Raw genomic sequence first — 23,295 nt, 5'->3', positions numbered from 1 at the left:
ATGCTGAACCCAGCAGCCGCTCGGCTCCTTCGGGGCCGCTTTGGCTGGGCCTGGCGGGCTCGGCCTCCCCGCGCCGCCTGCCCCGCTCTCCGAAGGCTCCAGGCACTTCATGACCAAGGAAGGTTGGTGATTTGTTGCTCTCGTCTTGAGTGTCGCCACCTGCTTTCTCATGAAGTCCCTGCCCGGGAAGCCCTGCCCGGGGCGCTACAGGTGGCGGGCGAGTGTCTTGACCTTCCCTGATGAATCCTCTCATGGAATCCCCCCTTTTGCTGGGGGGCCCTGGGGCACCATAGAAACCTTTGTGCTTTGGCACTTGTCTGTGGAGCACGTGGTAGATGGATGTCCTGGAGTGATTAAGGCCTAGATCCTCAAAGGTATTTAGGCTATTTCTATTTTCCATTTACTTCAGTGTAGGTCAGGCACTAAATACTTTTGAGAATTTGAGCCTAGAACATAAGAATGGCCGTACGGGGTCAGACCAAAGGTCCATCTAGCCCAGTATCCTGTCTACTGATAGTGGCCAATGCCAGGTGCCCCAGAGGGATTGAACCTAACAGGCAATGATCAAGTGATCTCTCTCCTGCCATCCATCTCCATCCTCTGACAAACAGAGGCTGGGACACCATTCCTTACGCATCCTGGCTAATAGCCATTAATGGACTTAACCACCATGAATTTATCCAGTTCTCTTTTAAATGCTGTTATAGTCCTAGCCTTCACAACCTCCTCAGGTAAGGAGTTCCACAAGTTGACTGTGCGCTGCGTGAAGAAGAACTTCCTTTTATTTGTTTTAAACCTGCTGCCTATTAATTTCATTTGGTGCCTAAGTAGGTTATAGATATGCATGGTGATTGTTATAGACTGGAGACTCTATATCTGTTGTGCCCAGGGGGAAAACACTTTAGTTGCTTCAAACTGTACTTTAATTATCCTTGGTGCTTCTCTCACTGAAGACTTTTACCTTATTTTGACTGTCTGTTATGTAAAGTTTCTAGGGCTGTGAAAGGTGAACAGTGTAGGGTCAAGAAAAAAACAAGCACATTTCCTCTATATGAGACAATGCCCAGCTAGTACTGCTTTCTCTGGATTCTGCTGACTGTAAGGTGAGAGATTGGAGCAGCTCCGAATAGAATTTGGGTACTTATCACTTCCTATGAGGTGGAGCAAGGCAGCATGTCCTCTTGGGGAGAGGAGAGAGAGTTAAGTATAAGGTGACCCTTGGACAGAATCTCTCTGGCAAGTGTTTCTTTCTGTAAGTTTCAAAGTGGCTTCTGTGTCTGTTTTCCTCTCTTTTTCTAGTGAGCTGAAGAGACGTTTGAAGGCCGAGAGAAAAGTAGCTGACAAAGAGGCAAAGCAAAAAGAGCAAAGTGAGAAGCATCTGAGCAAATCTGCCTTCACCCTAGGATCTGAGAACTGCAATGGAGCTGATGAGGAAAGCCTGGACCCCAATGTGAGTAGTTTGGCCAATGCCTGTTAGGACTATGAGAATAAGTCTTACTGATTCCTGTTTGATTGCTAATCAGTGCTGAGCTGGAGAGTTAGAATGGAAGTGAACTATGGCCCAAGCCAGCTGTGAACTGCACCTTTTCAGGAACATTAGCTGGGAGGCTATTTCAGATGGGTGTTTGGTTTATGTGCTTGCTTGGCCACTCATTGAGGAAGCCAATAACTGTCTGCAACGGGGATTTTGCCTGTACTACCTTACTACTTAAAATGTGAAAAAAAAATTATGCACAATATAAAGATGATCAAAAAAATCCAGTTTATTAATATAACTAATTTCAGGTGAATAAGAAATTTGCTCCCTGCGTTATATATTGTGCTAGCTAGAATGACTGAGATATGGGATTTATCCTGCAAAAGAAGCGTCATTAGCAGCATTTCACTAGGGTTATGTTCCAACCTTCCAATAAAATCATGACTGGTGTGGAGAAAGTAAATAAGGAAGTGTTATTTACTTCATGTAACACAAGAACTAGGGGTCACCAAATGAAATTAATAGGCAGCAGTTTTAAAACAAAAGGAAGTATTTTTTCACATAACACACAGTCAACCTGTGGGACTCTTTGCCAGAGGATGTTGTGAAGGCCAAGACTATAACAGGACTCAAAAAAGAACTAGATAAGTCCATGGAGGATAGGTCCATCAAAGGCTATTATCCCGGATGGACAAGGGTGGTGTCCCTAGCCTCTATTTGCCAGAAACTGGGAATGGGTGACAGAGGATGGATCACTTGATGATTACCTGTTCTGTTCATTTCCTCTGAAGCACCCTCTGACTCCTCCACCTCAACCAAGCTTCACAATCATCATCACTGTGTACCAGTATTAAATTGTTTGTTTAAAACTTTGTGTGTGTGTATGTATGTGTGTGTGTGTATATATATATATATATAGTCTTTTGTCTGGTGGAAAAAAATTCCCTGGAACCTAATCCCCTCATTTACATTAATTCTTATGGGGAAATTGGATTCACTTAACATCGTTTCGCTTAAAGTCGCATTTTCAGGAACACAACTACAATGTTAAGTGAGAAGTTACTGTATCTAAGGTTTGAATGGTAATGGCTTAAAGCAATGACTCTCTTCTTCTTGCTTCATCACTGCATTCATTTAGCCTCTTCTTAGTCCAACCTCTTAAGTGCCCTCTGCCTTTTTTTGTGCTTTCTGTCAGAGGAGCTGACTCTTCTGAGGTGAAAAAGCCTTAGTCACTCAGGTATTGTCTAACTTTTGTAGTCAAATAAATATTCACAAGTCAAATCAACTCTGCTTTAACTTGTGAGCTGTACAATCCCTTTGGTGTCTAACATAAATGTTCTTGTTTATGACTGATGACAGCAATATTACAAGATCCGCAGTCAGGCAATCCAGCAGCTGAAAGGAACCAATGAAGATCCTTACCCACACAAGTTCCACGTAGGCCTTTCCCTCACAGACTTCATAGAGAGGTACAGCCACCTGCAGGCAGGAGATCACCTGAGAGACATTACAGTGAGAGTGGCAGGTAAAGACTCACCTGGGACTTGGGGGAGACAGTCTGCCACTTTGTGAAGACAAGCACTTACCATTCTTGGAGGGAGATAGATGGGAATGCCTCCACAACTCTGTGGACCTTGCTCAGCAATTCCTCATGGTGCTAAGGCTGTAGCAGGGTTGGGACCTTTGGGATAGAAGGTAGAGCTTTAGAGTCCTTGACAAGCAAGGGAGCAGGTCTGATGAGAGGGATTAATTCTGAGACTTCCATTACCTTGCCAACCAATGATGGGATGGAGGTTGGTGATATGTTGCCTGGGTACAAGGTAGGAGTGATGCTGTGCCTTGGCTTGGGCATGGAGTTGTATCTTTGTTTTGGGAAAATGGAAAGCGTTCTGACTTTGACTTGCTGTAACCATTGGACCATCTAACTTTGGGTTTCTAGGTCGAATCCATGCAAAACGTGCCTCTGGAGGGAAACTGATCTTCTATGATCTCCGTGGAGAGGGAGTCAAATTGCAAGTCATGGCAAACTCCAGGTAACTAGGGATAGCCATAGCAGCATTCTAAATCAAACTGTACTTTCTGGGAGGAGCAGATTAGAAGATGACATCTTATTCTTCCCTATGCCTGTGAGCTTCATCTCAGATTCCTAGTCTGTAGCCAGGTGGTGGCGAACACAGTACAGGACCTCGAGGCTCCTATGCTAGCCAATAAGTGAATATTAAGTAACGAGGAGTCCGGTGGCACCTTAAAGACTAACAGATTTATTTAGGCATAAGCTTTTGTGGATAAAAACCCACTTCTTCAGATGCATGGAGTAGAAGTGGGTTTTTTACCCATGAAAGCTTATGACCAAATAAATCTGTTAGTCTTTAAGGTGCCACTGGACTTCTCGTTTGTGGGTACAGACTAACATGGCTACCCCTCTGATACTTGAATATTAAGTGTTTTGGGTGGGAAGAGACTCAGCAAAGCTTGATCTATGGACAAAAAGTGCTTAAAAGGTGCTTATTTTTCCACTTGCAGGAACTACAAATCAGAGGAAGAATATATCCACATTAACAACAAGCTGCGTCGGGGGGACATTATTGGAGTTCAGGGGAGTCCTGGAAAGACAAAGAAAGGGGAGCTGAGCATTATTCCCTGGGAAATCTCTCTGCTCTCTCCATGCCTGCACATGTTGCCCCATCTTCACTTTGGGCTCAAAGACAAGGTAACAACCACTCCTGGTGTTGAAGCCAAACTGGCAGATTTTGGTATCATTGGTATCAGTGCACCAAATGAAGATCAAGTTTTATTTTTTTTTCTTTTGGCAATAAGTATAATTTAGATTGTTCTAAAATTATCCATCCTTTTCAGGAAACTAGATTTCGTCAAAGATACTTGGATTTAATTCTTAATGACTATGTGAGACAGAAGTTTATAATCCGTGCGAAGATCATCACATACCTCCGGAGCTTCCTGGATGAGTTGGGCTTTCTTGAGGTAAGGTTTGGTACTTTGCTTCTCTCTGTGTGCTGGTCTTTTTCACACTTCTTAAGCCCCGAGGAGAAACCAACCCCACCTCATGTACAAAATGTGCATGGGAGTGGGAAAAATATACATATTGACTTTGGCTCAGTATACATGTTCTATCAATTTTGTGCCATGGAGCCACAAAGCACACTAAGTGCAATAGAGTTTATTCTTTGTCTGCTCCCTTTCAGGTGACAGGGCAATTTCTGAGGGTTGCTCTTTGACTGAGCAAACCCCAAGTTAGCAATTCAAGTTATCAATTATCTTTGTTCCCCCATTGCTTTCTTCCATAATTGAAGTTTGTTAAATAACACCCTTGAGAATGAGGGGACGTTCTCCCCTTCCCCCACCCACCCCAATAAAGAAGAGTCAATCTAACTTACAATAAATACTACCTATGTTTCATGTAAGGTATAACAGCGAACAACATACCAGAACAAAAGACTTGTTTACTTCTAGATACTTCCAAATTCCTGTTTCCACTTCCACTCTCAAAGTATGACTCTCTTTGCTACCCACTACTTGGCAGATTTTAACCACTTTGTCTACTGGATCCACAAAAGCTGCTAGTGGAGTTGTTTGTGTGAAATAACTAATGAATATATTGCGGTTCTCAAATATTAAACACAGTAGATTTGTGCTGTGTCAAGGTGCCATTACTTCATGACTGTACGTTTCCTATTTTCCTGAAATTAATCACTTGTAAACTACCATTTAAATAGGCCATTTAGGCTTGGTGATCACGCTGGAAATTAACTACCGTGCAGGAGAAACAGCCAGTGTCTTTAATACAAAGTGACTTGGGAAGGCATTGCCACACAAACTCTACAAAAGTTACTCTTTCCCTTCAGATCCTAGATCCGTTCTGAATCTTCCTTCAATAGAGACTCCCATTTGGCTTCCATTTCCTATGTTGTGGACAGACCTTTTTGTTTCCATTGGAACCCTGAGCCTCATTCTGAATCAGTATGAGAAACTCGTTTTCCTTGTTTTTCCCTGTTTTAAATGGTTGCAGTTGGAATAAAAAAGTGCTTGTTTTGTACTGTCCCTAAATGAATAACAGAACTGGATTAATTCCCGCTAATGCAACCCAAGCGCCGGACCCCTAGTGGTGGTATTGTACCTAATGCAGTGGGACATGCAGCCTGCAACCCCTACTTTACTTGTGTGGAGGTTAGAGCTGACTGGTCAGCACAACCCTGACAGTGGGTAGAACAAGGCAGACTCTTGTGGAGCCTAACCAAAGTGTAAAATTGCCCACATCTTGGGGAGCCCTTTTGAAAGAGGAGCGGGTATCATTGGTATTGCCATCATTTGGGTGAATTGCCATGCCACATCACCTTCTTCCCATCACTGATGACTGTTTTTAGAAAATGTTTATTTTGTCTATATACCTGGCAGATCCTTCCTTTCCCTGGCATTTTACTCTTTATTTGGGCCTAGTGATGTATAGTACTCTTGAATAGACTAAGTTGTGAGGCATGTGGTTATACTCCATTACTCATGCACCTTTAAACACCTGAAAAATGCAGCTTCCGTGAAAGTTAGGTTGGCATAGTCTCCGGGAGCGCTTCAGCCCAGAGAGAGAGAAATCACATGTTGATTTTGCCTGCCTACGTGCTCATATCTACAAGACACGTATTTTGAAAACCATTGTATACTGTAGAACTCCTTTGGGGCTCCAGAACTCTGTCTCTCCACACAGACACACATGCAGACAGACACCCCCCCACCCCACCCCACCCCCCCCGGCTAATTTTAAAATAACAAATCTAGCTGTATAGTGTCCTTATGCTCCTGGAAACTTTTTCAGGTGCAATATTTTATATCTTAATTTTAAATAATTAAAACCCCCATCTTTTACCAAAGCAATTACATTTAAAGTAGTGTAGTTTTTGCAAGGTGTTCAGGTAGTGAAAGGCATTCTGCTTCTTTCAGTATTTATTTCTCAGTTGGTTGCTGTCAGTTGCTGCCCCAAGGAACTTAGTGTAAATGATGAAATGGAGCAGATGGGACACATTGAGAAGGATTGATTAACTTTGTTTCCATATACATAATTTCACTTGTCAGTGTAGTTTTACAAGGTTTAGACTTCCTGAGAAGCCAGACTTTCTCTGCTGGAGGTTGGTGATATTACTGCAAATGTCTTCAACAGCGTGGCCCAATCCTTGTTCCTTCCCCTACTCCACAGCTCCTTAATTGTGCAGAATATAGTTGTTCCTGCTAAGCTCTTGAGAGAGAAGATGGCTTAAATAGACTGACCTTGTTGACTACATAGGAGGAAAATCTTTTATTTCAGAATAATTTCTCTGCTCATGATGGTGAATGAAGAAATAGAATGTAGAGATTTTATATCTGAGCCAGGTTCTCTCTTTAACTGAAGTATTTATTGAAGACACATCAAAATAGTTGTAGCATGGGGAATGGAGGGGAGGATATGATTGAGTTGGGGGCATGAGAGTATTTGAGCTAAGGTTTAACACATTTTTTTTCATCAGATTGAAACTCCCATGATGAATATTATTCCAGGCGGAGCTGTGGCTAAACCTTTCATTACACATCACAATGAACTGGACATGAAGTTGTACATGAGAATTGCGCCAGAACTCTATCACAAGGTGTGTGGTGATCCCCCAGTGGGCTAAGCGTTACACTTTTCTGACTCTTTCTTTATCTGCCTTCCCAAAATGTGAAGCATAAGATTGAAGTAAGGATTAGACTAAAGGCCAGCAGATTTAATTGGGTTGACAAAAGCAACCTCGCTGAGGTGGAGCATGGCTAAAGAGGTGAGCAGGAAAGAGGCCCACATTGATTGGAGAATAGTGGATGTCAGGATAATTGAACCAGAGTTCATTAGGTTTGTCTAGTGCTCCTTTTACCTCTGTTTTTTGCTGAAAAGCTTGGGAATGTAGATTTGTGCAATTTTGTGCTAGTCAGAACTTTCTTGACTTCATTTCAGAAGGCTAATGTGACCAGCTGGATTTTTTTTTGTTTAGATGTTGGTGGTTGGAGGCATGGACAGGGTATACGAAATTGGGCGCCAGTTCCGGAATGAAGGAATTGATTTGACTCATAATCCTGAATTCACAACCTGTGAGTTTTACATGGCTTATGCAGACTATCATGACCTGATGGAGATCACAGAAAAGCTGCTTTCAGGTGACCTAACTAATATTAATTAAAGGAGAATAAGAATCCGTGTGAAGATAGCATGTGATACAGCATGGCATTGATTTTAAGTGCAGTTTTATCTTGTAGGAATGGTGAAGCACATTACTGGAAGTTACAAGGTCACTTATCACCCAGATGGTCCTGATGGCCATGCCTGTGAGATAGATTTCACCCCACCCTTCCGGAAAATCAGCATGGTGTGTGAACTGGAGAGAATCCTGGGAGTGAAACTTCCAGCAACGGATCACTTTGAGACTGAAGGTCAGATGAGGAGTCTGTGTGCTTTCACCTCCCCCTCGCTATTATGGGGCAAAGACCTCTAACCCCCAGTCCATGTTGATCTATAAGCTGCCTTTAATACTGTTTATTACAAGGTGGTGTTCTGCTCAGATCTGCATGTAAGCTGAGTAGATGGGGGTTGCCCGACTGTGGTTTTGTTTGATTTAACTACAAGATTTCAGAGTGTAGTCTTGATGCCCTGCAGGTTCTTGTAAGGGTCAGCAAGGTTCCGCTTGATTGCCTTTAAGACTTCATTGTGTATACATGACACTGTTGGGAGAGTTAGTGAGGAGGCCTGGCTTGAAGTGTTTTCACTGCATTGACACCCAGTGTTGTATCTCTGTTTCGTCTGTCTCTTAGGGAGCAGAGAAGACCCTCTGTATCTGGTAGTTATTAAGGTGTGACGGGTTGAATCACAGAAACCCCCTTGGGGCTGCCAACTGATGTGCCAAGACTACTTCTGTCCCTGCTTTCCTGCCCTGGCAGCTTGGGACTTCAGTGCCCTGCCTGGTTTGAAGCCAGACCCGCTAGCCTGCTGCAAACCCAGAGCCAGGTCTGAACCACGTCCCCTAACAGCTGTAGGCTTAAACTGAAAGCAGCTTAAGAAGTGTTCCTGTCTTTAACACTCAGATGCCCAACTCCCAATGGGGTCCAAACCCCAAATAAATCCATTTTACCTTGTATAGAGCTTATACAGGGTAAACTCATAAATTGTTCGCCCTCTATAACACTGATAGAGAGAGATGCACAGCTGTTTTGCCCCTCCAGGTATTAATACATTCTCTGGGTTAATTTAATAAGTAAAAAAGTGATTTTATTAAATACAGAAAGTAGGATTTAAGTGGTTCAAAGTAGTAACAGACAGAACAAAGTAAATTACCAAGCAAAATAAAATAAAATACGCAAGTCTATGTCTAATAGAGTAAGAAAACTGAATACAGATAAAACCTCACCCTCAGAGGAATTCCAATAAGCTTCCTTTTACAGACTAGTCTCCTTCTATTCTGGGTCCAGCAATCACTCACACCCCCTGTAGTTACTGTCCTTTGTTCCAGTTTCTTTCAGGTATCCTTGGGGGTGAAGACAAAATGGAGGGGTCTCCCCGGGGTTTAAATAGACTTTCTCTTGTGAGTGGAGACCCCCTCCTCTCTCTCATTGTCCTTTAAGTGTTTCTTGATTTGGGCACTTAATTTGCACATTCCTTTCTCAAGAAGCTGACCAAATGCTTTCCTAAGGCTACTTAGAAATCAAGCAAGTACACAGCCAATATTCATAACTTCGAATACAAAAATGATACATGCATATAAATAGGATGAATAGATTCAGTGGATCATAACCTTTACAGAGATGTTACATGGCATACGTAGCATAAAACATATTCCAGTTATGTCATATATACATTCATAAGCATATCTCCATAAAGCCTTATGGGGTGCACCGTCACATAGGGCATGGAGGGCAAATAGGTTGGGGTAGCAACTGGAAGATTATATGGGGCCCTGTGGTTGAAAATGCATCTGCCATTTGTCCCTTGAGTTGACAGTTGTGGAGAGCTGCTTTTAGGTGATTACATAGCAGCAATGTTTTGGTTGGGTAGTTATGATCTTTTCCCTCAGATGTGAGCCTTGCTACCTCTAGATAAGGCTATCATGCACTATACCGCAGTCTACACCAGTGGCTTTCAAACTTTTTTGCCGGTGACCCAGTTGAAGAAAATTGTTGATGCCCGCGACCTAACGGAGCTGGGGCAGAGGGTTGGGGTGAGGGCTGCTGGATGGAGCTGGGAATGAGGGGTTCAGGGTGTGGGAGGGGGTCAGAGCTCTGGGCTGGCGATGACGGGTTTGGGGTGCAGGGGGGGGCTCAGGGCTAGGGTGCAGCAGGGGGCCATGGTTCTGGGGTGGGGCAAGGGATGAGAGGTTTGGGGTGGGCTCAGGGCTAGGGGTGGGGCAGGGGATTGGGGCACGGACTTACCTTGGGCAGCTCCTGGTCAGCGGCGCAGTGGAGGTGCTAAGGCAGGCTTCCTGCCTGTCCTGGCATCGCGGACTGCGCTGTGCCCTGGAAGCGGCTAGCAGCAAGTCCACTTCCTAAGCGGAGGTGCGCAAGTGGCTCCGCATGGCTCTTCCACCTGCCCCTGCGTGCCGGTGCTCAGGGTGGGGGAAGCACGTGGAGCGCCGCCTTTCTCCTTCTCCTCCCCCCCCCCCCCCCCCCCGTAGGACCTGCAGCTGGTCGCTTCCGGGGCGCAGCACGGTATCAGAACAGGTAGGAACTAGCCTGCCTTAGCCAGGCAGCACCGCCAACGGGACTTCTAACAGTCCAGTCGGCAGTGCTGAGCAGAGCTGGCGCAACCCAGTGCCTTGCAATCTGCTACCCAGTACTGGGTTGCGACCCGCAGTTTGAAAACCACTGGTCTACACCTTAAATATATCTGAAAACTAAAGCTAGTGAACAATTTGGTAGTTCTCTTAAGTGGAAAATCTCATCATGATCATGTGACACTAGTGCACTAAGATCTGCATGGGTTTTCTGGCTTTTTCAGCTGCTTGATTTAGTTTTGTTAGCCCTAAAATAGCTCTGGGACCTGCCTACTTGAGAGACTGCCCCTCTCTTTGTGTGATACTGATGCTACTGCAATCAGCAGAAGTGCTTAACATGGGAGCCCCTTGATTTATGAGAGTGAAGGCTGCTGGCAGATATGCTCTTTGAGGACCTGTCAACTTTGGAGTGTGCTCCCACTGCCTCCTTGATCTGAAATGGTCCAAATCTGTTGACCATTAGGACATTCTTCAAAACTCCTCAGTTTGAGCAGGTATTTGGGAGAAATGATAGATCAGTGGTCCCCAATGCGGTGCCTGTGGGCGCCATGGCGCCCGCCGGGGCATTTATGTGCACCCTTCTACTGACAAGGGAGCGCTTCCGCCGGACAACCCGCCGCCGAGGAGTGCGGCCGCCGGACAACCAGCTGCCAAAATGCTGCTGAGAAGTGGCAACACCAAGAAGCGTTGCCGTCGAAATGCCACTGCTTCTCAGCGGCCTTTCGGCGGCGACGGTTCTCGATGATGCCGGTTCTCGGCGGCATTTTGGCAGCTGGTCGTCTGGCGCCCGCCACACTCTTCTGGGAACATGAATATGCTATTGCAACAGAAAGGTTGGGGACCACTGTAATAGATCATCTTTGTAGATAGATGTATATATTTTTTTTATGCTGAGACTGGCTGTTTGTCCACAGTGGCGCTCTCTGTGTGGGATTGTGTTTATAATTGTTGTCAGAGCATCTAGAGTCTGGGATTAGGAATCTTATGTTTGAGTTTACATTGGCAGCAATTAATACTGCCCTTCATGCTCTGTGGAAGGCTGAAACTGTATTCCTTAGCTGGTATGTCTCACAGTGTATTATGACAGAAAATACTGAAAGTCATTCTAGTCCTTCTCCATTGTGTCTGGATCATTCTGCAGGTGGGGAGGAGGGGGAGAAGAAATGGTCCAAATCTGTTGACCATTAGGACATTCTTCAAAACTCCTCAGTTTGAGCAGGTATTTGGGAGAAACAGCTATATGAACAGCTTCTCTAATATTTTGCATTATGAAACAGAAACTCGCAAGTTCTTTGATGCTATTTGTGTGGAGAGAGGTGTTGAGTGTCCACCTCCCAGGACCACGGCCAGGCTTCTTGATAAGGTAAGTGGAGGTGGCTTTTTCATAATCCTGAGATCTGGCCCTCAGTCCTCCTCCAGCACGCACAGGTAGGGACACACCCAGCTGCAGAAAGACAGACGCTGAGATCAGCTCTGCATGGGAAAGTTCAGCTAAGGAACTGCCCAGCACTCAAATGCACACCCCCTCTGGAGTGTAAACCCAAAATTGTATCCTCTTGTGCTGCACAGAGAACTGTACAGCATAACTCATAAAATTCGCTCCCTCCCTCAATGTGGAGGAAGATATGCGCAGCTTTTTGCCCCCCAGTTATGAATTCCACAAACTGGTTTTAGAGAAAACAAAGACAAGTTTATTAACTACAAAAGATAGATTTTAAATAAGGGTTAGCAAAGAGATCAAAGCAGATTACTGAGCAAATAAAACACACGGAAACTAAGTTTAATATACTAAAGAAACTGGTTACAAGTAGTAATTTCTCACCCTAAATGTTGTTTTATGGCAGATTGCAGAGGTTCTTGAAGACAAGCTGCTCTTGCTTGCAGCTTAAAACTCCAGGTATTTCTTTCACAGGCCAGACATCTTCCCAGCCTGGGTTCAGCTCTTCTCCCCTGCTTTCTCTTTGTTTCTTAGGCCTTGTCTACACTGGCAAGTTACTGCCCAGTAAAGCCGCTTTCTGTGCTGTAACTCCCGAGGTGTACACACTGACAAACAACTTTGTGTGCAGAAACTCCTCAGTTGCAGCGTTGCAAAAAAACCACTTAGCCGAGAGTCATAAGCCTTAAAGCACAGAGGCTCCAGCGTTGTATTAACATAAGAACATAAGAAAGGCCGTACTGGGTCAGACCAAAGGTCCATCTAGCCCAGTATCTGTCTACCGACAGTGGCCAATGCCAGGTGCCCCAGAGGGAGTGAACCTAACAGGCAATGATCAAGTGATCTCTCTCCTGCCATCCATCTCCATCCTCTGACTAACAGAGGCTAGGGACACCATTCTTACCCGTCCTGGCTAATAGCCATTAATGGACTTAGCCACCATGAATTTATCCAGTCCCCTTTTAAACATTGTTATAGTCCTAGCCTTCACAACCTCCTCAGGTAAGGAGTTCCACAAGTTGACTGTGCGCTGCGTGAAGAAGAACTTCCTTGTATTTGTTTTAAACCTGCTGCCTATTAATTTCATTTGGTGACCCCTAGTTCTTGTATTATGGGAATAAGTAAATAACTTTTCCTTATCCACTTTCTCAACATCACTCATGATTTTATATACCTCTATCATGTCCACCCTTAGTCTTCTCTTTTCCAAACTGAAGAGTCCTAGCCTCTTTAATCTTTCCTCATATGGGACCCTCTCTAAACCCTTAATCATTTTAGTTACTCTTTTCTGAACCTTTTCTAGTGCTAGAATATCTTTTTTGAGGTGAGGAGACCACATCTGTACACAGTATTCGAGATGTGGGCGTACCATGGATTTATATAAGGGCAATAATATATTCTCAGTCTTATTCTCTATCCCCTTTTTAATGATTCCTAACATCCTGTTTGCTTTTTTGACCGCCTCTGCACACTGCGTGGACATCTTTAGAGAACTATCCACGATGACGCCAAGATCTTTTTCCTGACTTGTTGTAGCTAAATTAGCCCCCATCATGTTGTATGTATAGTTGGGGTTATTTTTTCCAATGTGCATTACTTTACATTTATCCACATTAAATTTCATTTGCCATTTTGCTGCCCAATCACTTAGTTTTGTGAGATCTTTTTGAAGTTCTTCACAATCTGCTTTGGTCTTAACTATCTTGAGTAGTTTAGTATCATCTGTAAACTTTGCCACCTCACTGTTTACCCCTTTCTCCAGATCATTTATGAATAAATTGAATAGGATTGGTCCTAGGACTGACCCTTGGGGAACACCACTAGTTACCCCTCTCCATTCTGAGAATTTACCATTAATTCCTACCCTTTGTTCCCTGTCCTTTAACCAGTTCTCAATCCATGAAAGGACCTTCCCTTTTATCCCATGACAGCTTAATTTACGTAAGAGCCTTTGGTGAGGGACCTTGTCAAAGGCTTTCTGGAAATCTAAGTACACTATGTCCACCAGATCCCCCTTGTCTACATGTTTGTTGACCCCTTCAAAGAACTCTAATAGATTAGTAAGACACGATTTCCCTTTACAGAAACCATGTTGACTATTGCTCAAGAGTTTATGTTTTTCTATGTGTCTGACAATTTTGTTCTTTACTATTGTTTCAACTAATTTGCCCGGTACCGACGTTAGACTTACCGGTCTGTAATTGCCAGGATCACCCCTAGAGCCCTTTTTAAATATTGGCGTTACATTAGCTAACTTCCAGTCATTGGGTACCGAAGCCGATTTAAAGGACAGGTTACAAACCTTAGTTAATAGTTCCGCAACTTCACATTTGAGTTCTTTCAGAACTCTTGGGTGAATGCCATCTGGTCCCGGTGACTTGTTAATGTTGAGTTTATCAATTAATTCCAAAACCTCCTCTAGTGATACTTCAATCTGTGACAGTTCCTCAGATTTGTCACCTACAAAAGCCAGCTCAGGTTTGGGAATCTCCCTAACATCCTCAGCCGTGAAGACTGAAGCAAAGAATCCATTTAGTTTCTCCACAATGACTTTATCATCTTTAAGCGCTCCTTTTGTATTTTCATCGTCAAGGGGCCCCACTGGTTGTTTAGCAGGCTTCCTGCTTCTGATGTACTTAAAAAACATTTTGTTATTACCTTTGGAGTTTTTGGCTAGCCGTTCTTCAAACTCCTCTTTGGCTTTTCTTATTACACTCTTGCACTTAAGTTGGCAGTGTTTGTGCTCCTTTCTATTTGCCTCACTAGGATTTGACTTCCACTTTTTAAAGGAAGTCTTTTTATCTCTCACTGCTTCTTTTACATGGTTGTTAAGCCACGGTGGCTCTTTTTTAGTTCTTTTACTGTTTTTCTTAATTTGGGGTATACATTGAAGTTGAGCCTCTATTATGGTGTCTTTAAAAAGGGCCCACGCAACTTGCAGGGATTTCACTTTAGTCACTGTACCTTTTAACTTTTGTCTAACTAACCCCCTCACTTTTGAATAGTTCCCCCTTTTGAAATTAAAGGCCACAGTGTTGGGCAGTTGAGGTGTTCTTCCCACCACAGGGATGTTGAATGCTATTGTATTATGGTCACTATTTCCAAGCGGTCCCGCTATAGTTACCTCTTGGACCAGCTCCTGCGCTCCACTCAGGATTACATCTAGAGTCGCCTCTCCCCTTGTGGGTTCCCGTACCAGCTGCTCCATGAAGCAGTCATTTAAAGTATCGAGAAATTTTATCTCTGCATTTCGTCCTGAAGTGAAATGTTCCCAGTCAATATGGGGATAATTGAAATCCCCCACTATTATTGGGTTCTTAATTTTGATAGCCTCTCTAATTTCCCTTAGCATTTCATCATCACTATTACTGTCCTGGTCAGGTGGTCGATAATAGATCCCTAATGTTATATTTTTACTAGAGCATGAAATTTCTATCCATAGAGACTCTATGGAACCTGTGGATTCGCTTAAGATTTTTACTTCATTTGAATCTACATTTTCTTTAACATATAGTGCCACTCCTCCCCCTGCACGGCCTGTTCTGTCCTTCCGATATATTTTGTACCCCGGAATGATTGTGTCCCATTGATTGCTCTCAGTCCACCAGGTTTCTGTGATGCCTATTATATCTATATCCTCCTTTATCACAAGGCACTCTAGTTCACCCATCTTATTATTTAGACTTCTGGCATTTGTGTACAAGCACTTTAAAAACTTGTCCCTGTTTATTAGCCTGCCTTTTTCTGATGTGCCAGATTCTTTTTTATGTGACTGTTTATCATCTGATCCGGCCCTTACATTATACTTTTCAGTCCTCTGCTCCTGACTATAACCTGGAGATTCTCTATCATCAGACTCTCCCCTAAGAGAAGTCTGTGTCCGATCCACACGCTCCTCTGCAGCAGTCGGCTTTCCCCCATCTCCTAGTTTAAAAACTGCTCTACAACCTTTTTAATGTTTAGTGCCAGCAGTCTGGTTCCACTTTGGTTTAGGTGGAGCCCATCTCTCCTGTATAGGCTCCTCCCATCCCAGAAGTTTCCCCAGTTCCTAATGAACGTGAACCCCTCCTCTCTACACCATCGTCTCATCCACGCATTAAGACTCTGAAGCTCTGCCTGCCTACCTGGCCCTGCGCGTGGAACTGGGAGCATTTCTGAAAATGCCACCATAGAGGTCCTGGATTTCAGTCTCTTCCCTAGCAGCCTAAATTTGGCTTCCAGGACATCTCTCCTACCCTTCCCTATGTCATTCGTACCTACATTTACCACGACCACCGGCTCCTCCCCAGCACTACACATAAGTCTATCTAGATGCCTCGAGAGATCCGCAACCTTCGCACCAGGCAGGCAAGTCACCATACGGTTCTCCCGGTCATCACAGACCCAGCTATCTACATTTCTAATAATCGAATCTCCCATTACTAACACCTGCCTTTTCCTAGAAACTGGAGTTCCCTCCCCCGGAGAGGCAACCCCAGAACCATCTGGAAGGAGGGTCCCAACTATGGGAAAGTTTCCCTCTGCTCCCATTGACTGCTCTACTTCCCTGGGCCCTTCTTCCTCCTTAACAGCACAGGTGCTGTCTAAGCGGAGGTGGGACAATTCTACAGTGTCCCGGAAAGCCTCATCAACATACCTCTCTGCCTCTCTCAGCTCCTCCAGTTCCGCCACCCTGGCCTCCAAAGTCCGTACATGGTCTCTGAGGGCCAGGAGCTCCTTGCACCGACTGCACACATACGCCACCCGCCCACAGGGCAGGTAATCATACATGCAACAGTCGGTGCAATAAACTGGATAGCCCCCACTCTGCTGCTGGGCTTCTGCCTGCATTGTATCCTAGTTAGTGAAAGGGTGGTTTACAGAAGGGAGTTTTGGAATGTGGTTTGGTTTATAGGTTTTGGGGGGGGCCACGGGGATGGGGTTATGGCTGGCGAGGGACTCCCGCTCCCTTCCCACTCCCCTTCTAAACTCCCTTGCGAAACTCCCTGTTAGCAGCCCCTGTTCGCAAAGCTCCCTGGTCGCTTGTGCGCGGCTTTATGAGTATTGGCAGAGTAAACATATTGCAGCGCAGAAAGCAATCAGTTGGCCTCCGGAAGTGTCCCATAATCCCTCAAGTGGCCGCTCTGGTCATTGTTTTGAACTCGGCTACCCTGGAGACATGTGCCCCTCCCCTTTCAAAGCTCCATTTCTGACAGCCCTTGCATGCTGTGCTGATCTGCTCCAGGACACAAAGCAAACCATTAATGCGTAATGGTTGTGCTGTGCTGAGAGCTGGGGAGGGAGGCGGGGGCTGATGGTCAGGGTTTCCCCCTCCCCCTGCCTAGGACTGGTTGCTTCCTGCTGCTGTCTGAATTTACAAGACAGCATGCTGACACACTGTCCCCCAAAACACACTGTCTCTCTCCTCCCCCACCATACACACACACATACATACACACACTCTGCCTCCCCCACGCACACTTCAGTTGACAAGCAGCTGGCAATGTAGTAGGATGCCCATGGAACAGTGGGATTGGGAAACCTGCATCATGTGACGCTGTGCCTGCCCCATCAGGCACTGCAAACCCTTCCCAAAGCCAGTTACACAGTGGGATAGCTACCACAGTGCACTGCTCTCTTTGCCGTTGCAAGAGCTGATAATGTGGATGCGCTCCATCGTCACAAGGAGCACAGTGTGGACACGCAACAGCGGTTTAATTCCAGCGCTTTAATAAAAGTGGTATAACTTGTGCAGAAACTTGCCAGTGTAGACATACCCTTAGATGTTTCCAACAGTCACCTTGGGCAGGGATTCAGTGAAGAAAGAACACAGATTAAGTCACTCCTTGGCCTTAAATAGGTTTTACATATGGCGGGAACCCTTTTTTCCCCAGTGTGGTTATCTCCCTCCACCCCCAGTGGAAAAATACTGGTATTCTATTAGGGAGTCCAGTACCAGGTGATGTGATCACATGACTCTGCAGTGTCAAAGCAGCCATGAGTCAGAGGTTGTTTGTGGCATCCCAGGAAAGCTTCTAAGGAAGGCGGGAGATTAGCATCTTCAAAGACCTATTGTTTTTTCTAATGGCCTATCCAGACTGATTGCATTCTCCAGGTGTAAACCCAGTTGTAATTGATAGTCAATATTTCTAACTTCTGTACAGAAATAATATATGCATGCAAATAGGATAATCATACTTAGCTAATCATAACCTTTCCAATGATATCTTGCATAAAACACATCTTAGTTATGCCATATTCATATCATAACAATATCTCTAAGAATATGGGGTATAGCGTCAGACCTGTTTTCCATGAATTTATCTAGTTCTTTTTTTAACTTAGTTATGCTTTTGGTGATCACCATGCCCCATGGCAATATGTTAATTGTGTGGGGAAAAAGTACTTCCTCTTGTTTAGACTAAACCTACTGCCTATTAATTTCATTAGGGGACCACTGTTTTTTGTATTGTGGGAATGGGTAAGTAACACTTCTCTCTCCATTTTTTCCATACCATTGGTTATATTATAGACCTTTTTCATATGCCCCATTAATTGTTTATCTTCTTAGCTGAACAGCCCTAATCTTTTTAATCTCTCCTCATATGGAAGCCATTCCATGCCCTTGATAATCTTTGTTGCCCTTTTGTGAATCTTTCCCAGTTCCAGTATATCCTTTCTGAGATAGGTGACTAGAACTGCATGCAGTATTAAAGGTGTGGGTACACCATGGATTTATATAGTAGCATTACAATATTTGCTGTCCCTTTCCTAATGGTACTTAACATTCTGTTAGCATTTTGACCGTTGCCATGCATTGAGCTGAAGTTTTCAAAGTGAGTCCAAGATCTTTTTCTTGAGTGGGAACAGCTAATTTAGAACCCATCATTATATATGGGTACTTATTGGAATTATTTTTTCCAATGTGCATTACTTTCAATTTATTAGTGTGGAATTTCATCTACCATTTTGTCACCCAGTCTTGTGAGATTCCCCTGAAATTTTTTGTATCATCTGCAAACATTGCCACTTCACTGTTCACTCCCTTTTCCAAATCGTTAATGAATAGGTTGAACAGCACAGGTCCCAGGCCAGATCCTTGGGAGACCCTGCTATTTACCTCTTTCCACTGTGAAAACTGGCCATTTCTTCCTACCGTTTGGTTTCTATCTTTTAACCAGTTACTGATCCATGAGAGGACTTTCACTGTTATTCTATGACTAGTTTCCTTAAGAGACTTTGGTGAGGGACCTTGTTAAAGACTTTCTGAAAATCCAAGTACACTACATCGATTGGATCACCCTTGTCCACATGCTTGCTGATTCCCTCAAAGAATTCTAATAGATTGGTTAGGCGTAATTTCCCTTTACAAGAGATGTATTGACTCGTGTTTATCTGTGTGCCTGATAATTCTGTTCTTTAGTATAGTTTCTACCAGTTTGCCCTGTACTGGAGGTAGGCTTACTGGCTTGTGTTTGCCAGAATCACCTCTTTAGCCCTTTTTAAAAATCTGCATTATGTTAACTATTTTCCAATGATCTGGTACAGAGGCTTCTTTCAGCAGTAGGTTACATATGGAGAGTAGGATCTGGCCCTCTGAAAGGACCTCAGTTCAGATTTCATAGGGGTTCAAGGTGAAAGGAAATGGCTTGCAGTCTTGCTTGCCTTTACCAGTCCAGAGGTCAGAGGTGCTGGCTTTGTGGAGATGGGGGAGGGACTGCAGCATCTATAGAATGATCGTGTAGCAGAGATGTACATGAGACTTTCAGTGAATCGGGATGTTTGGCTACATCTAGGAAAACCCACTGGAATTTAATTCAGCCCTTTTCCTGTTGCCAAAGAGAATTCAATAATACCCCAGATGTTATTCTGTGTCTGTTTATAACAGAACACGTTGTACTGGTGGCAGAGTGATGCAGGTCTGTAGAGGATTATGGATTGATACCTGGCCTCTTAGTTCCTGGGCTAGTAGGATAAAAGAGAGCTATTTTAGTACAGTGGATGGTCCCAGGTAGGAAGAAATATCTTATAACAGGGATGGCCAAACGGTGGCTTGCAGGCCGCATGTAGCTTACAGTTAAAGTGCGGCTCACCCCAGCCCCCCTCTCATTCTCCGCCTATGAGACTGGGGGGGGGGGGGGGGGGGAAGAGGGTTGGGGCTTCAGACCCACAGGGTACATGCACCAGCCAAGGCTCGGGGCTTTAGTAAGAGCAGGGATGAAGCCCCGGCAGGCGCCTCCCACAGGACTGAAGCCCCGAGCCCTGCCAGGTGCGGCCTGGCTGTCAAACTTCTGAAGATTGTCATATGTGGCTTGGAGAGTCAGTAAGTTTGGCCACCCCTGCCTTATAACCTTGCAGTGACACTTCCTCCCAGTCAGTTAGAAGTAGTGTAGATCAACTCTGAAAGAAATAAGGGATCAAATTTTTTTTGTGGAGGACCCCTCCCTCCCTCCACACATTCTGCATGAGTGGAGAGAAGAGTGTAATTAGATTCACATGTCCCTCCAAAATGTAAGGTAAATGTATAATACACATATTGGCCCTTTGCTTTGTTTTCCTCTTTTCTGCCCCTTCTCACCCCAACTATTGCCTGATTGTTTTTTTTCTGGCTGCTTTGTCTAGTGGCTTGTGCCACAGATGTCAAAACTGGAATTAAACTCCAATACCACCTTGAGACACTGTAGGTAATAGTGGTAGGTTTATGTTCTGACACTGGAGTTCTTGTTAAACTGGATGAAGTTTAGACAATAATCTTGTGTTTTATACAGTCCTGGGCTAGATCAGATTTTAACCTCTCCAAGCCGGATGCTTGGCCTGTCTTGCAGGGACTCATCGCTGTCAATGAAGACTTTGCCCTAAGTAGGCTTTTGAAGTAGTGAGTCATCTCAGTCTTATGGCACCTCCTTCATTATGAGATGTTCTAACATGAAAGTTCTGTCCTCCTGTTTTTCAGCTTGTTGGTGAGTTTCTGGAAGTCACCTGTATCAATCCCACATTCATCTGTGATCATCCCCAGATCATGAGCCCTTTGGCCAAATGGTAAGAGTATGAGATTTTATATAAAGTCATGAAATCATGACAACCTTTTTTATCCCCATGAGAAAAATTGTCTGTGAAAAGGAAAGATTTGGTGCCATGTGGCAGTTTTGGACGTTTGACACTTGTCCAGGTCTTGGTTCCTGAGCCAAGGAGCCCATTTCATAGGGCATAAAATACAGGGGGGAAATGTCTATACTGAGTGGCCTGGAGTTTCACAGTGGTGACTGTCAGAGTGGGCATCTCTTCTGAAACAGTGACCTTGTTGTTTTTCATGAGGAAGCTGTGTTAGTTTCTGAGCTGCCTGGTGACTTATCTCCTCTGCACAGGCATCGCTCTCAGCAGGGACTGACAGAACGCTTTGAACTCTTTGTGATGAAGAAGGAAATATGCAATGCATACACAGAGCTCAACGACCCCTTCCGGCAGCGGCAGTTTTTTGAAGATCAGGCGAAGGTAGGGAATTGTAGAGATTAGAGACAGAAAACATTTGTGGTTGGGGTGAATGCCAGAATGTGTATTTCCAGTTTACACAGAGTCCTATCTTCTCTTTCTATGCCCCCTACTGGCTGTTCTAAACATTCCCAACTAACATCACAGGAATCTACTGGCACTGAATCTCTCAATCAGATGGGTCTAACAGAAGCTTTTATAAGAAATATCTCCTACATCAAGTCCAGTCCTATCAGCTCTGCCTGCCACCAAAGGGAGAATTGTTAGAGGACAAATGAGTGATGCAGCAGGCACAGAGGGAAGAGTTTGGAACAAAACACATGGGAAAGATTGGAAAAAATGGAGAACCAAAAGCGCTTGTTAACTTTTTTCAAGAACAAAATACTTATTGTGTTAGACAATTGATTCCTGAACACTTTCTTAATATATCTTCGATGTATGCAACTGCTGTAGACTGCCATCAGGGTGTAGTTCAGCTATGAATGATATTGATTAGGAGAGGAGATATTGACAAGATTATCTATTGAAATGTAATACTAAAAGTTTTAAAGATACCTCCTATAATCCCTTCTTCTGGTACTAGTGGAGTGCTGTGTCTCCAGTATCCCCAGGTACATTTCTTCACATATGCCAAAAGGAATCCTGTGCAGCTTGAGTGCCAGAAACACTGTTTCACAAGACATTTAACTTGGTTAGAATTAGATGTTGTGGGCAGCACCCATGCCATTTTCTAAGGCTATGTCTACACTACTGCGGTAAGTCGGCCTATGCTATGCAACTCCAGCTACATGAATAATGTAGCTGGAGTCAACATACCTTAGGTCGAGTTACCGCAGGGTCTACACCGCGGGGGATTGACGGGAGAAACTCTCCCATCGACTTGCCTTATTCTTCTCATCGGGGGTAGAGTACAGGGGTTGACTGGAGAGCAATCTGCTGTCGATTTGGTGGGTCTTCACTAGACCCGCTAAATCGACCGTCGGTGGATCGATCTCAGAGCATCAGTCCTGGCTCTAGTGTAGACATAGCCTGTGATGTAGCCTTCAGAATACTTCTCCAGACAATAATACCCCAGGATGAGGGGTAAGATCGCCCCCCTGTTGTTCATTTCTTCAGCTGATTTTACAAATATTCAGACCCTCCTGGAACATAGCCTCCTAGGTTCTAGGAATGTAGTAGCATCCCTTTGTGGTGACATAGGAATTAGCAGGAGTGTTGACATTTCCTGCACTATGGGCAGTGGGAACTACTTCTCACTGTTCATTGATCATCTAGGCAAAAGCAGCAGGTGATGATGAAGCCATGTTCATCGATGACAACTTTTGCACTGCATTGGAATATGGACTTCCACCGACAGCTGGATGGGGCATGGGCATCGATCGGCTCACCATGTTCCTTACAGACTCCAATAATATTAAGGTAATGGACCACCTGGAGGAAATAGGGTGTAAGAAATCCTGCAAGGTACTCTCTAGTTGTAAAACATAAGGCTACTTATGTAATATGAGACTCTGATTGAAACACCTGTCTCCTTCCACATCTCATTCTAAAGGCCAGGAAATTCAGGGTTATAGCTGAAATCCAAACTCCATAAGCACCATTGTGGGGGATTAAATGGCATAATGGTAAAAATTAAAATTGCCTTTTTTCTGAATTAGGCATTTCCGGGGTTTTCTCTCTGACTCCTGGAGTTTCATGATGTCCATTATGGGACCTGGGGAAATCCAACTTGAGCATTGAGGAAGTAAAGAGGGTTTGTAATTAAGTATGCACGAATCAAGTACTTACAATTTGCTGGTTTAGGGGTTCTTATTTTTATGCAAAAAGGAATGTGAATGGGAGGAGAGGAATAGGGAGAGGGGGGGAAGCTGATGGTGTTTGGTTCCCCCCACAGGAAGTGCTGCTGTTTCCTGCTATGAAACCTGAAGACAATAAGAAGGAGGTCGAGCCCAGTCCTTCTGCTGAAGGCACCTCAGTGTGAGAGGCTGCTGATCCTTGCCTGTGTCCGGTTGGGAGGAAGATGTTTGCTTTGTCTTCAGTAATGACGGGTCGTGGCCAAAGGTTGCTCCTGCCTTGAGGAGACCAGTGAAAGTTGCTGTATCATGGTTCCTGTAAATGAATAAAAGCCGGCACTATCCTGC

General features: G+C 44.4%; 1 protein-coding gene across 1 annotated transcript; it reads left to right on the top strand.

The window, feature by feature from the left end:
• Positions 1-23,295, top strand: KARS1 (lysyl-tRNA synthetase 1). Its single transcript, XM_065416454.1, has 14 exons — positions 1-122; positions 1,300-1,450; positions 2,837-3,002; positions 3,417-3,510; positions 4,001-4,187; positions 4,334-4,459; positions 6,988-7,107; positions 7,486-7,648; positions 7,748-7,921; positions 11,529-11,614; positions 20,619-20,704; positions 21,031-21,157; positions 22,430-22,573; positions 23,049-23,295. Exons 1-14 carry the CDS (start codon positions 1-3, stop codon positions 23,133-23,135), a joined length of 1,833 nt encoding a protein of 610 aa, XP_065272526.1. The 3' UTR covers positions 23,136-23,295.

This window comes from Emys orbicularis, chromosome 14, assembly GCF_028017835.1.
Source record: "Emys orbicularis isolate rEmyOrb1 chromosome 14, rEmyOrb1.hap1, whole genome shotgun sequence".
Classification (NCBI taxonomy): domain Eukaryota; kingdom Metazoa; phylum Chordata; order Testudines; family Emydidae; genus Emys; species Emys orbicularis.
This window is presented reverse-complemented; position numbering and strand designations above follow the sequence as displayed.

Coding starts and splice junctions, on each gene's coding strand:
- KARS1 (XM_065416454.1), top strand. CDS start 1: ATGCTGAACCCAGCAGCCGCTCGGCTCCTTCGGGGCCGCTTTGGCTGG. Junction 7,922..11,528: donor GGATCACTTTGAGACTGAAG/GTCAGATGAGGA, acceptor ATTATGAAACAG/AAACTCGCAAGTTCTTTGAT. Junction 21,158..22,429: donor TTTTTGAAGATCAGGCGAAG/GTAGGGAATTGT, acceptor TTGATCATCTAG/GCAAAAGCAGCAGGTGATGA.